General features: G+C 43.7%; 1 protein-coding gene across 5 annotated transcripts in view; it reads right to left on the bottom strand.

Moving 5' to 3' along the window:
* Positions 1-12,585, bottom strand: part of ehbp1 (EH domain binding protein 1) — a 344,052-nt gene extending 331,467 nt beyond the window's left edge. For all 5 annotated transcript variants that reach the window (XM_048536029.2, XM_059648293.1, XM_059648292.1 and 2 more), the window contains exons 1-2: positions 12,387-12,585; positions 10,569-10,948 (exon numbers count right to left, since the gene is read on the bottom strand). In XM_048536029.2, the coding sequence (XP_048391986.2) occupies positions 10,569-10,672 (104 nt within the window). In that variant the 5' untranslated portion in view covers positions 10,673-10,948; positions 12,387-12,585. The remainder of the gene's footprint in view (positions 1-10,568; positions 10,949-12,386) is intronic.
* Between the last annotated feature and the right edge of the window lie 1,209 nt (positions 12,586-13,794).

The raw sequence follows: 13,794 nt of genomic DNA, 5'->3' as shown, positions 1-13,794 counted from the left end.
CCACAGGGCTCTGTCCTTGGGCCTCTACTGTTTGTAATTTTTATTAATGACTTGGATGAGGGGATTGAAGGATGGGTCAGCAAGTTTGCAGACGACACAAAGGTTGGAGGTGTCGTTGACAGTATAGAGGGCTGTTGCAGGCTGCAGCGGGACATTGACAGGATGCAGAGATGGGCTGAGAGGTGGCAGATGGAGTTCAACCTGGATAAATGCATTTTGGAAGGTCAAATTTGAAAGCTGAGTACAGGATTAAGGATAGTATTCTTGGCAGTGTGGAGGAACAGAGGGATCTTGGTGTGCAGATACATAGATCCCTTAAAACGGCCACCCAAGTGGACAGGGTTGTTAAGAAAGCATATGGTGTTTTGGCTTTCATTAACAGGGGGATTGAGTTTAAGAGTCGTGAGATCTTGTTGCAGCTCTATAAAACTTTGGTTAGACTGCACTTGGAATACTGCGTCCAGTTTTGGTCGCCCTATTATAGGAAAGATGTGGATGCTTTGGAGAGGGTTCAGAGGAGGTTTACCAGGATGCTGCCTGGACTGGAGGGCTTATCTTATGAAGAGAGGTTGACTGAGCTCGGACTTTTTTCACTGGAGAAAAGGAGGAGGAGAGGGGACCTAATTGAGGTATACAAGATAATGAGAGGCATAGATAGAGTTGATAGCCAGAGACTATTTCCCAGGGCAGAAAAGGCTAACACGAGGGGTCATAGTTTTAAGATGGTTGGAGGAAAGTATAGAGGGGATGTCAGAGGCGGGTTCTTTACACAGAGAGTTGAGAGAGCATGGAATGCGTTGCCAGCAGCAGTTGTGGAAGCAAGGTCATTGGGGTCATTTAAGAGACTGCTGGACATGCATATGGTCACAGAAATTTGAGGGTGCATACATGAGGATCAATGGTCGGCACAACATCGTGGGCTGAAGGGCCTGCTATGTTCTACCTTCTACGAACCTGTTGCCTATTTTCCAAGGATCTGTATCCCTCTGCTCCCTGACCATTCTTGTATCAGTCAAGGTACATCTTAAAATGACGCTATCATGCCCCCCTCTACCACCTCCGCTGGCAACGCGTTCCAAGCACCCACCACCTTCTGTGCAAAGAACTTTCCACGCATATCTCCCTTAAACTTATCCCCTCTCACCTTGAAATTGTGACCCCTAGTAATTGAGTCCCCCACTCTGGGGAAAAAGCTTCTTGCTATCTACCCTGTCTATACCTCTCATGATTTTGTAGACCTCGATCAGGCCCGCCCCAACCTCCGTCTTTCTAATGAAAATAATCCTAATCTACTCAACCTTTCTTCATAGCTAGCACCCTCCATACCAGGCAACATCCTGGCGAACCTCCTCTGCAACCTCTCCAAAGCATCCACATCCTTTTGGTAATGTGGCAACCAGAACTGTACGCAGTATTCCAAATGAGGTCAAAGTAATGTCCTATACAACTGTAACATGACCTTCCAACTCTTGTACTCAATACACCCTCCGATGATTGAAAGCATGCCGCATGCCTTCTTGACCACTCTATTGACCTGCATTGCCACCTTCAGGGTACAATGGACCTGAACACCCAGATCTCTCTGTGCATCAATTCTCCCCAGGACTTTTCCATTTGTCCTATAGTTCGCTCTTGAACTGGATCTTCCAAAATGCATCACCTCGTATTTGCCTGAATTGAACTCCATCTGCCATTTCCCTACCCAACTCTCCAATCTATCTATCTATCTATCTATATTCTGTTGCATTTTCCAACAGTCCCCTTCACTATCTGCTACTCCACCAATCTTAGTGTCAACTGCAAACCTGGCTATCTACACCATTCTCCATTTTTGGTAAACTAAAGGGGAATTCAAGATCATTTTTGAAGATTGAGTTGGAATGTTTGGTTAAACTATTAAGAACGCCCAAAATAAAAGAAAAATATTGCAGATGCAGTAGAAATAGAAAGTGGTGAAGAAACTCATTAACATTCACTCACAGGATATGGATATCTCTGGCTAAGGCAGCATTTATTGCCCAGCCCTAAGTGCCCAAAAGCACAATTAGGATTCAACCACAAGAAGAGCTGTGGGTCTGGAGTTATATGTAAGCCAGGCCAGGTAAGGGTGACAGATTTCCTTCCCTGAAGGACATAGGTGGAAAAACCCATATGATTCACTATCAACGATGGTTTTATGATCATCTTTAGAACCTTAATTCCAAATTCTTTACTGAATTCAAATTCCACCATGAGCCATGGAGGGATTTAAACCCAGGTCCCCAGAAAATTAGTTGAGTTTCTGAATTCATAGTCTAGTGATAATACCACTAGGCCATTGAGAGCATCAGAGGAAACATTTTGACTCTTCTTCAGAACAGCTGAAATCATCATCTTTGTTCCAATGCATGCTTCACCAGTCAATACAACTGCAGCTAAACTGATTGTGGCCTCAGCTCCACATTCCTGCCCACCCTGATAACATTTGATACCTTGTTAATCAGACAATTAGTAGTCAAGGACAGAACAGAAATATCAGACAGATCACTCTGAGATAAGTGTCTATGAAATGCTTCTGATTGGAATTGAATAATATACTCAAAATGACGGAGAGGTGAGCAATATAATTGAAAAATGAGATTTCAACAAGGAAAATATTCAAATAATGGGAAAAGATGTTGGTCCAAATATTCCGACAGCCAGCCATTGTTAACAGTGTAGACTGGAGTAGCACAACACAACCATATGGAATTCTCAGTGCAGCCAACTCCAGGGGGGACTATCTAGGAAACTGAAAATTCTGATAGGGAATCACTCTTCAGCAGAAACCCTCCAAAAAGGCCTCAGTCTGAGAATTCAGACTGTTCCAAATTACTTAAAACTTGATAAATCTTAAGCTTAACCCAAGAAATGTTAGAGGATTCAAAATCTACCATAATTCGTGGTTAACTATTAAATTGAACCCATGACTCAACAATGGCCCTTCAGACTACAAACTTGAACCCAAAACCACAAGCCCATAGGAAAAATTCATGGGATTGAAAGTTGACAAAGCCCCAGGATCTGAAAAATTTGGCTACAGCAATTCTGCAATGCTGTCTGCTGACTGAAATGTTCCAAATATAATCCTACTGTTTAATAAAAGGTGGAAGAGAGAAAGCAAGGACCTACAGATGTCATTACTAGGGAAAATACTAGAATCTATTATTAAGGATAGAGGGAGAGCAAAGGGGGTTCACCAGCCTGATTTCCAGCATACTGGATCAGTTCTACAAGGAGACATTGAAGAGAATGGAACAAAAACAAAGTTGCTGGAAAGGCTCAGCAGGTCTGGCGGCATCTGTGAAGAAAACAGAGTTAACGTTTCAGTTCCATGACTCTTCCTCAGAACTGATGGTGACTGAGGAAGCATTAGTTAATATGCAGAAAATAGGGAGGTGGGTGGGGTAGGGAATAAACAATAGGATACAGCCCAAAGAGAGAAAGACAGTTGGACAAAGAAGTTGCTAATGATCAGAGTGCGACGGTGAACAGTTATTAATGGGGACTGTTAGTGACTAACAACAGGGGGCGTATAACGGCAGGCTGTGTGTTAACAAGGCCTGGTATGTTGGGTGGGGGGCTGGGACATGGGAGAGTTTAGGCCCTAAGATTATTGAACTCAATATTGAGTCCGGAGGGCTGTAGGGTCCCCAGGCAGAAAATGAAATGTTCCTCCAGCTTGCACTGGCCTTCACTGGAACACTGCAGCAAGCCAGAGACAGATGTTGGCAGGGAGCAAGGTGGTGCATTGAAGTGGCAGGCAACAGGTAGTTCAGGGTCTTTTTTTGCGAGCAGAATGTGGATGTTCTGTGAAGCAGTTGCCAAGTCTACACTTCATTTCCCCCAATGTAGAGGAGACCACATTGTGAGCAGCGAATGCAGTAGACTAGATTCTGAGGAGTGCAGGTGAAGTGTTGCTTCACCCGAAAAGTACGTTTGGGCCCTTGGATACTTAGGAGGGAGGAGGTAAAATGGGCAGGTGTTGCACCTTCGCTGGTTACAGAGGAAGGTGCCGTAAGGCTGTAGGGAGGGGTTGGAGGTGAAGGACGTGTGGACCAAGATGTCCCGGACGGAACGGTCCCTGTGGAAGGCGGACAAGGGAGGGGAGCGGAGGGGAGTGTCTGGAGCAACAAATTGAGAGGTTGTGAGTCTGTGTGTCTCCAGCAAGGTGCCACCACCAGACACACTCCCTCAAGAATGGAGAACAAGCCTGTCAATCTTTCCTAATATCTGTATCCAAAAATCAATCAATTCTGGTATCATCCTTGTTAATCTTCACCCTAAATGCCCTCAAGTGGCCCCACAACAGTTTATAATATGGTGACCAAAACTACGCGCAGTACTCTAAGTATAGTCCAAACAAAGTTCAATGTTTTATGTAAATTTCCCACTTTTCAGCTCTATCTCTAGAAATAAAGATTCGATCTCTTTTCCTTTAGGGCCTTGCTCACCCATCCTGCATCTTTTAGTGACTTGAGTATATTTACTCAAAATCCTTTTGTCTTCTACTCAAGATTCAAAACTTTCAAGTAATAAGTAACCTCCTTATTCAACCTGCAAAACAAATGTACCCGCTCATTTACCTGCTTAGAACTTAATTTGCCAATTTGTTCATTTGTCCATTTGTAAATTTAACAACCTCTCAATTTGAAGGTCTTCTCAGCACAGGCTACACTCTGCCCCTCCCTAAATTTGGGTGTTATTATGAATTTAGAAATTGTTTTCAATTCCAAATCTAAATCATTATTGTAAATTGTAAACAGTGGTCCCAGCCATGATACTTCCCACCACCTTGGGCTCTGAATAACTCACTTTGACTCCTACTCTATCATAAAGTTAGCCAGAAATCCAGTTACTTGTCCCCCAAATCCACCTTTTCCGAACTTATTTATTAGTCTATCATGGAGCATTTTAGCAAAGGATGAATGCAGCAGGTGCAGTTTTTGTCATCTACGCTCTCTTATCTCCTAAAATTTAATACAGTCAAAAGATTTTCCCATCTAAAATCCATGCTGACTATTCCTTATATTTGTTGTCTCTGGATGTTCTTCTGTTTTGTCGGGCTACTTTTATTTTCCCTTGCCAATGATAAAATAACTAGTCTGTAATGTCCTTGACACATGCTGTCCCCATTCTTAAACATCAGAACTGCAACAGCTATCTTCCAGTCCTATAGCACTCCACTTTTTTCCTAAGTGATTATTCAGGAGCCCATATTAGGTTTATCAGCAAAATCGCAGTCCATGAGATAAAAGGAGCAGTGTGGTGCAGTTTTCGTGGAGAGATAAAAAATAGAGTTATAGTAGTAGCTGTTTTTCAAACTGCCATGAGGTGTACAGTGGAGTACTAGGACCGCTGATATCTTGATACACATCAAATGACTTGGAATTGGAGATACAGGATGCAGATGCACATAGTAAATGGACATTGTAAAGTGTAGTCAACACTAAGGAAGATTGTAAGACAGTTAAAGACATTCATAGAATAGGTAGCCATTAGGCAGATGCAAGTCAATGGTGAAAGCAGTAAAGCATGACATGGATAATGGGAACTGCAGATGCTCTCTGAAGAAGGGACTAGGCCTGAAACGTCAGCTTTTGTGCTCCCGAGATGCTGCTTGGCCTGCTGTGTTCATCCAGCTTCACACTTTGTTGTCAAGCATGACAGAGTTTCTGTACAACTAGAAGCTAACCTAATACTTGCAAATGATGTGATCAAGAATTAGCACATAAATGAAGAAGAGGACGAGGGATACAAAGACTTTCGCTGTAAAAGGCAGTACAACAGAATCTCTACTGTGTAGGAGCAGGCCATTCAGCTCCAAGTCCACACCACCCAAACCCATCCCTGTAATCCTGAATTTTCCGTGGGTAATCCACCTAACCTGCACATCTCTGAACACAATGGGCAATTCAGCATGGCCAATCCGCCTAACTTGGACTGTGGAAGGAAACCAGCTCGCCTGGAGGACACCCAGGCAAACAAGGGGAGAATGAGCACAGTCACCAGAGGCTGGAATCGGACCTAGGTCCCTGACACTGTGGGACTGCAGCACTAACCACTGAACCACCATGTCACATGGCCATAAACCTCACTATGAGCCACAATCATTATCATCACAGATAGACCTCAAATTATTAAAAAAAGGCATAATTGTAAAGCAAAACACTCCCTCTCAACAGTTTCCACTATCCATCTATAGAAAGAATACCCCGTAGTACTAGGAAAAAGAAAGAACTGTGGATGCTGAATTCAGTGTCAACACAGTTGAAGGAACGTAGCAGGTCAGGCAGAGGAGCCGGAAAGTCAACGTTTTGGGCTGGGACCACCATCATCCTGATGAAGAGTCCTGACCTGAAACAGTGGCTTCCCTGATCCTCTGATGCTGTCTGACCTGCTGTGTTCCTCCAGCTCTGCACTGTATTGATCCTGTACTACTATACTGCGCTATTACAGACCAATTCAAATGTATTTTGACATTCACATACGATAGTCAGTGAATGTCACACACATTCACAAAAAAAACCTGCAAGGCTTGTTTCAGGGCATCAAACTGCAGGGGTCACTAGCTGTACAATATAGAACTGACCGACTATTACTCTAAACTTCTTTAGTGAAAGCATCCTTCTTTAGTCACATGGCTTCTTCACTCCCATTTATTTCATTGGCAATCAACTGTAGAACACCTTGATTAACTTGTAATAATTGTGTCAAATCTTCAGTGGCTATCATTACACATTTGTATTAATTGAATTAGCAGATAGTGACAAAATCATTTCATTAAAAAGTTTCAAAGCTCTTAAATTTCTAGAATCAGATAATTATACATTCACCTATATTTACTTTACCAATGCATGACAAGTATTCCCCAATCATGTAAGTGCCTTGCAATCTAAGTGGTTTACTCTTCTCTGAACATCAGTGTTATTGCACCCATCGGTAAATTTCTCTTCCAATCAATAGGCCTAACTTTAAGAGCAGCGTAATGTGAAACAATGCCTCCAACACACAGATCTGGATATCACTATTTTCCAACTAGGAGTACAATTTTTAAAAACCAGAAGTTTTTAGAAAGATATTAACAAGGTTAGAAATCTAAAATCATGGCTTTCAAAATCTGAGATTCAGGTGACTAGTAAATGATTTAAATGTAATTTACAAAGTTTACACTAACTCTACATCACTACACACAACTGTTCTAGTTTATATTTCAGCCTGTAGGGATACAGATACAGCAAGTTGAGAAGATTTGTAGCTCAGGTTGAGGTTCTGGATGTGAGTTTGCCCGCTGAGCTGGAAGCTCAGTTTTCAGATGTTTCGTCACCATTCTAGGTAACATCAGTGAGCCTCCAATGAAGCGCTGGTGTTATGTCCCGCTTTCTATTTATCTGTTTAGGTTTCTTTGGGTTGGTGATGTCATTTCCTGTGTTGGTGATGTCATTTCCTGCTCCCCACCACCACCCAGAGGATGGTAGATTGGCTCCAAATCAGTGTGTTTGTTGATGGAGTTCCGGTTGGAATGCCATGCTTCTAGGAATTCTCGTGCATGTCTCTGTTTGGCTTGTCCTAGGATGGATGTGTTGTCCCAATCAAAGTGGTGTCCTTCCTCATCTGTATGTAAGGATACGAGTGATAGTGGGTCATGTCATTTTGTGGCTAGTTGATGTTCATGTATCCTGGTGGCTAGCTTTCTGCCAGTTTGTCCAATGTAGTGTTTGTCACAGTTCTTGCAAGGTATTTTGTAGAGGACGTTCGTTTTGCTTGTTGTCTGTGTAGGGTCTTTAGCTGTACACTAAAACAGCAGCTAATGAACTTAAAAAGACCCTATACAGACAACAAGCAAAACGAACGTCATCTACAAAATACCTTGCAAGAACTGTGACAAACACTACATTGGACAAACTGGCAGAAAGCTAGCCACCAGGATACATGAACATCAACTAGCCACAAACAGACAAATGGCAGGGGGGCGGGGGGACAGGAAATGACATCACCAACCCAAGGAAACCTAAACAGATAAATAGAAAGCGGGACATAACACCAGCGCTTCACTGGAGGCTCACTGATGTTACCTAGAATGGTGACAAAATGTCTGAAACTAACCTTCCAGCTCAGCGAGCAACTCACATCCGGATACAGATACAAAATAAATTATTGTTCCCATGGGCCTATTAGAACAAAAAGAGTGCACATTGCCATTTTGTCCAATTAAAGAATGGTTCAATTCGTTCTGTGCTTTCCCATCTGTGTCAGGTCAATATCGACCTTAAAATATCACTAGCAGCAGAAACCTTTATCAATGGCAGGCATATTGCTAGACATGGTGACATTATTGTGGAAAGCATCTGGGAAACCATTAAGCTTATTTGGAATAATTGAACTTTTATTAATCCTTAAAACATACAAATAAATAAACAAGCACAATTAAATGGATAGGTTACCAACAATTACGTTTGTAATCTTTCTCAATGCCAATTTTCTCAACTAATTTTGATATAAACCAAATACTTGGTCTTCAAAGGATTATAATCTATTTATTTTCAATCAGCTTAATTCTGAAACTCAATTTAGGAATAGATATAACAAATATTCAAGACAGCAGTGTGCAAGAAAATTTAACTAATTAACATACAAGACAGGTGTGCATCTTACTCATTAAATATCATTATTTCAGAATTCTGGAACATTTATTAAACTTATCAGAATCCAGAAAATGTTTTAATAAGCCCTTACAATAATATGGTGGTATAGCAAAACAATGATTATCTATCCAGTGGAGCAGGAATTTACCCATAACTCATACATGTCTGCACAGTCAACAGCAGTCAGCTCTTTTACGAGCAACAGTTGATCAATCAATTCTTATACAAACTTCTAGCTCCAATACACACCCGCACACAAATCCAGGTCCAGACCTGCCACACATCTGAAAGAGCTGGTCAAAAACATTCCCTATGCTAAACATGCTCCCTAGCTACATAGAAGAGTACCAGAATACTTTGAATTCCAGTTCTCCCATCAGCTGCCAAACTGATCTGATTAGAACTTCCTGACTTGAAATCAATGCTGTGTCCATTTAAGTGTGCTCTTTACTACTTTGTGAAGCATGCTGACCAATAAACAGTAACATACACGCTGAACTATCTTCTTTTTCAATTACCAGTACCTAGATAAGATGTCTAGCCTCTGAAGAGCCCATTGACTGTTCTACAAAGAGCAGAATGACCTTCAAAAAGCACGACACTGAGTCTAAGTGTTAAAGAGCCACAGATATTTTTATGTTCTTTGCTACAGCAAAGGAAAACTAATTCCACTCAGATTCTCTCTCCAGAATACTTGATCTCCCTTGACTTCAAACATTTGTCCACTTTAAAAGAGATGTTATGATCTCTATCTTAACTATTAATTGTAGCAAATCCATCTGTGTCTTGATAAGTCTCTTATTGCTGCATCACTTGTCTTGATATGGATCATATCCTCTTTCTCAGGTGATTATTAAGAGTTGGGATGTCATGTTGAGGTTGTACAAGATGTTGATGAGGCCTCTTCTGGAGTACTGTGTGCAGTTCTGGTCACCCTGCTGTAGGAAGAATATTATTAAATTGGAGAGGTTTCAGAAAAGATTTACCAGGATGTTGCCAGGAACAGAGGGTTTGAGTTATAAAAATAGGCTGGGACTTTTTCCACTGAAATGTAGGAAGTTGAGGGGTGACATTACAGAGGTTTATAAATCGTGAGGGGCATAGATAAAAGGTGAATAGCAAGGGTCTTTTCTCTAGGGCAGGGGGAGTTCAAAACTAGGGAGCATATTTAAGGTAAGAGGTGAGAGTTTCAAAAAAAGACACGAGGCAAATTTCTGTTTACAGAGAGTGGTTCATGTGTGGAATGAACTACTAGAGAAAGTGATGGATGCAGGTACAGTTACAACATTTAAAAGGCATTTGGATAAGCTCACAATTAGGTACAATTTGGAGAGATATGGGCCAAGTGCAGGCTAATGGGACTAGTTTAATTCGGGAACATGGCCGGCATGGACTAATTGGACAGAAGAATCTGTTTCCATGTTGTATGAATCTGTGATTCAATATCTTTTTGTACCAAGATAATGGCACAAGTACCACGGTGCAAAATATATCAGTTGCAAGTGATATTGGTGTTGCTAATATTGTATTATAAATAAATATGAGAACTTGTCAGCTGGAAAGTCCTGGTTTTTTTTCATGTACTAGACCCTTGACCATGCCGAAAAAAGGTTTATCTAACAATCTCAGATGCAAGTGAAAATTAATCCCAGAGCATTCCCAAACCTGGAAGATGATCATTACCAATCTATTAATGACATGAACTCATGCACAATTTTAATAACCACAAGAGTGTCCTCCAGTTCTCTCCAAACATCAGAGGTTTCTCAACCCTGCCTAATTCACCATAATCTGAGTTGGTCTTTGCAAAGAATAAATTACATCATTAGTTGCAGGAAGACAATGGCTGCAGGCCAATAGTACAACACTTACAATCTGATACAACAATAAATTTATTATACTCACCATTTTTTTGTGCACTCTACCATTAATTCTTGGTATGAAGCCACAAATTGGAACTTGGATGCATGCTTTCCCACACGTTGCAGCCGTTTCCAAACTGAAGCCATGATTATTATAACTTGGTTTTGGACAGATGAGTTCAGGTATAAAACACAGCTTCAATTTTCCAAGTTTATAATTTAGACATACAAGTGTAGATCCTTTAAGAGCGATAACATTTCTTCTACACGTTCATTGAAAAAAAATCACAAACAGGATGACAGATTCCAATGTGGATTGCCAAGTACTCCAGTAACCTGCATGGCTGTGGCAGGAAGTTGCTGTCAATTCAACCAGTCATTCCTCTATGGGTTCAAATGACGTTGAATCATCAGGCCTGGAAACTGAGACACAGATACCAGTTTAAAATAAATGCAAACAGAACAACTAGCACACAACTACAAGTAACAAAAAAAAACTGGTAGCCAACAACTGAAGCACTTTACCAAAATGTTTTAAATGACCACAAAAAACAATCACAAAAATGTATTTTAAGATTTCAATGACTTGTAAAAGTTGTCGCAGGAGCTAGTGACGTATTATTTAAATTCACCCTCAAACATTGACATTTATCTGCTCAATTGAAACATCAGTGCAGAACATTTAAAATCGAAAAACGTCTAGATTTCACCACCTCAAAAATGCTGATGCTCTTGCCTCTGAAAACAAAGTGCATTATTCATCATTGAAAAAAAACTCACCATCTGTCTTTTTAAAGATATCAGTTTGTCTATTACAGACATTTACACAACAAAAGATTACAATTAACACAAAGCTGACAATCGAAAAAAATAAGTAAGGCATGATCAACACAACACAAGCAAATCAACCCTTCTGAACATTTATCACTGCACAAAACTTGCAGACATTTAGGCCACAAAGACGGGACAGCTAAAGTATGATACCAGAAATATCAGATGGGGCTTTCACTTCCAAGTGAATGCACTCAGACTCAAAGACTACAGACAGTCCACCATATTAAACAGTGACATCCCAACCAATCTAGACCCCCACACCCCCAACCCCAGGGAAATCTTCCTGCTCCAGCGCATACCATCTCAACAACATTCCCACCTCTGTCAACTACATTCTCCCGGAAGAAAATATCAACCCCGACTCCTTTCAGAATAGCATGACCGTCTTGACAGATGCACCCCCTCCACTTCCACCGGCATTGCTCTCCATACACACACACACACACACACACACACACACACACACACAACCCAGATCCTCCCAAGCCAGCGCAGATCTCCCCCTCAGGACACACTCCCCCACATCCCACTCTCATGGTCTACCCTCAGAGCCAACCCCTCAGTGCATGCAGACACACACACACACCACACACCCAGAGTCTACCCCTCAGGGCACACACCCCACCCAAAGCCTACCCCCAACAGAGAACACCACCCCCAACCCCCGCCCAAGAGATTCCTCTTCAGGACGCACAACCCTCACCCCACCCCAGGGTCACCCTCACTAACCTGGCCTTCCTCCTCCCTCACCACCGCCCCCCCGCCGTTTCTTGGGGTTCCCCTCACTGACCAGTCCTGCACCCCCAGACTCACCCTGGCTGATCCCCCCGGCTCCACCTCACTAACCTACCCTAACCCCTCCCCTCCCCCACGTCCCCCCTCACTGCCTCCTTCAACCCCTTTCACCCCTCACTGTCGCCCGCCCGAGTCCCCACTATCAACGTCCCCCCTCCCCGCCACCCCCGGGGGGCGGGGTAATTGTCTGGCAGTTCTCCCCCTATTCCGAGTCCCCAGGTCATAAACCCACCGATTGCGACTTTGTGAAACTCGCTCTCCTTGGCCGGTTACTCGGAGAATGAGAACACGGCCTCAAACCCCGGGGACGGCTGTCGGCGCCGTCTCCATCCTGAGAGGACCGGAGACCGAGGGCTGGAGGCCGGGGACGGGGCAGTTCTCTCAGCCGACCCTGCTGCGTCCGCCCTCTCGCACCAACCTGCCGCCGGTCGCGCGGCAACAAAACCCGCCCATTCCCGCAGCCCATTGGCTGGACTCCGGGCCTGGTGATGTCAATCGCCGGTGTGGGGGCCTACGTCAGTTCCGGCTGTCAGATCCCAGCTCGAGACAGAGAGAAAGACAAAGGAATAGTGGGAAGAAGGGATAGAGGGATGGGAAATAGAGGGAGGGATATACAGATGGGGAATAGAGGGATGGAGACAGGGAGGGATAGAGAGAGAGGAAAGAAGAGAGGGAGGGATAGAGTGAGGGGGGATAGAGAGATGGGGGACAGTGGGAGGGAGGAAAGGTGGGAGGGATACACAAGAGGGGAAGGTAGAGAGAGATCAGAAGGGATAGCGAGAGGGAGAGATGGAGAGATCGGAAGGGACAGAGAGAGGGAGGGATGGAGAAATGGGAGATGGGGGAGGAAGGCAGGAAAGGAAAGAGGGATGGGAGAGAGAGGGGATGGGATAGACAGATGGGGAATAGAAGGAGGGAAGGAGAGAGAGATGGCAGAGAGAGATGGAGTGAGAAAGAGGGAGGGAGACATGGGAGAGGGAGAGATGGGAAATGGAGGGAGAAACAGGGAGGGACGAAGAGGGAGAGATGGGAGATGGTAAGATGGAGAGAGAGAGTGATCAGAAATGGAGGGAAAGAGAGAGATCGGAGATGGATGAAGAAAGAGGGAGAGAGAGAGATCGGAGATGGAGGGAGGGAGAGATGGGAGAAGGAGGGAGGGAGACATGGGAGAGGGAGAGATGGGAGAGGGAGAGATGGGAAATGGAGGGAGAAACAGAGAGGGAGGAAGAGGGAGAAATGGGAGATGATAAGATGGAGAGAGAGAGGGATCAGAGATGGAGGGAGAGAGAGAGAGAGAGATCGGAGATGGAGGGAGAAAGAGGGAGGGGCAGAGAGATGGGAGAAAGAGGGATGGAGGGAGAGATGGGAGATGGAGGGAGAGATGGGAGAGGGAGAGAGAGATGGAAGAGGGAGAGAGAGATGGGAGATGGAGGAGAAAGAGGGAGGGAGAGATATGAGATGGAGGGAGAAAGAGTGAGGGAGATGGGAGATGGAGGGAGAAAGACCGGGGGAGGGAGAGATGGGACATAGAGGGAAAAAGAGGGAGGGAGAGATGGGAGATGGAGGGAGCGAGAGATGGGAGAGGGAGAGATGGGAGATGGATTGAGGGAGAGGGAGAAATGGGAGAAAGAGGGAGGGAG

Source organism: Stegostoma tigrinum, chromosome 9 (assembly GCF_030684315.1).
Source record: "Stegostoma tigrinum isolate sSteTig4 chromosome 9, sSteTig4.hap1, whole genome shotgun sequence".
In the NCBI taxonomy this organism is placed as follows: Eukaryota; Metazoa; Chordata; class Chondrichthyes; order Orectolobiformes; family Stegostomatidae; genus Stegostoma; species Stegostoma tigrinum.
This window is presented reverse-complemented; position numbering and strand designations above follow the sequence as displayed.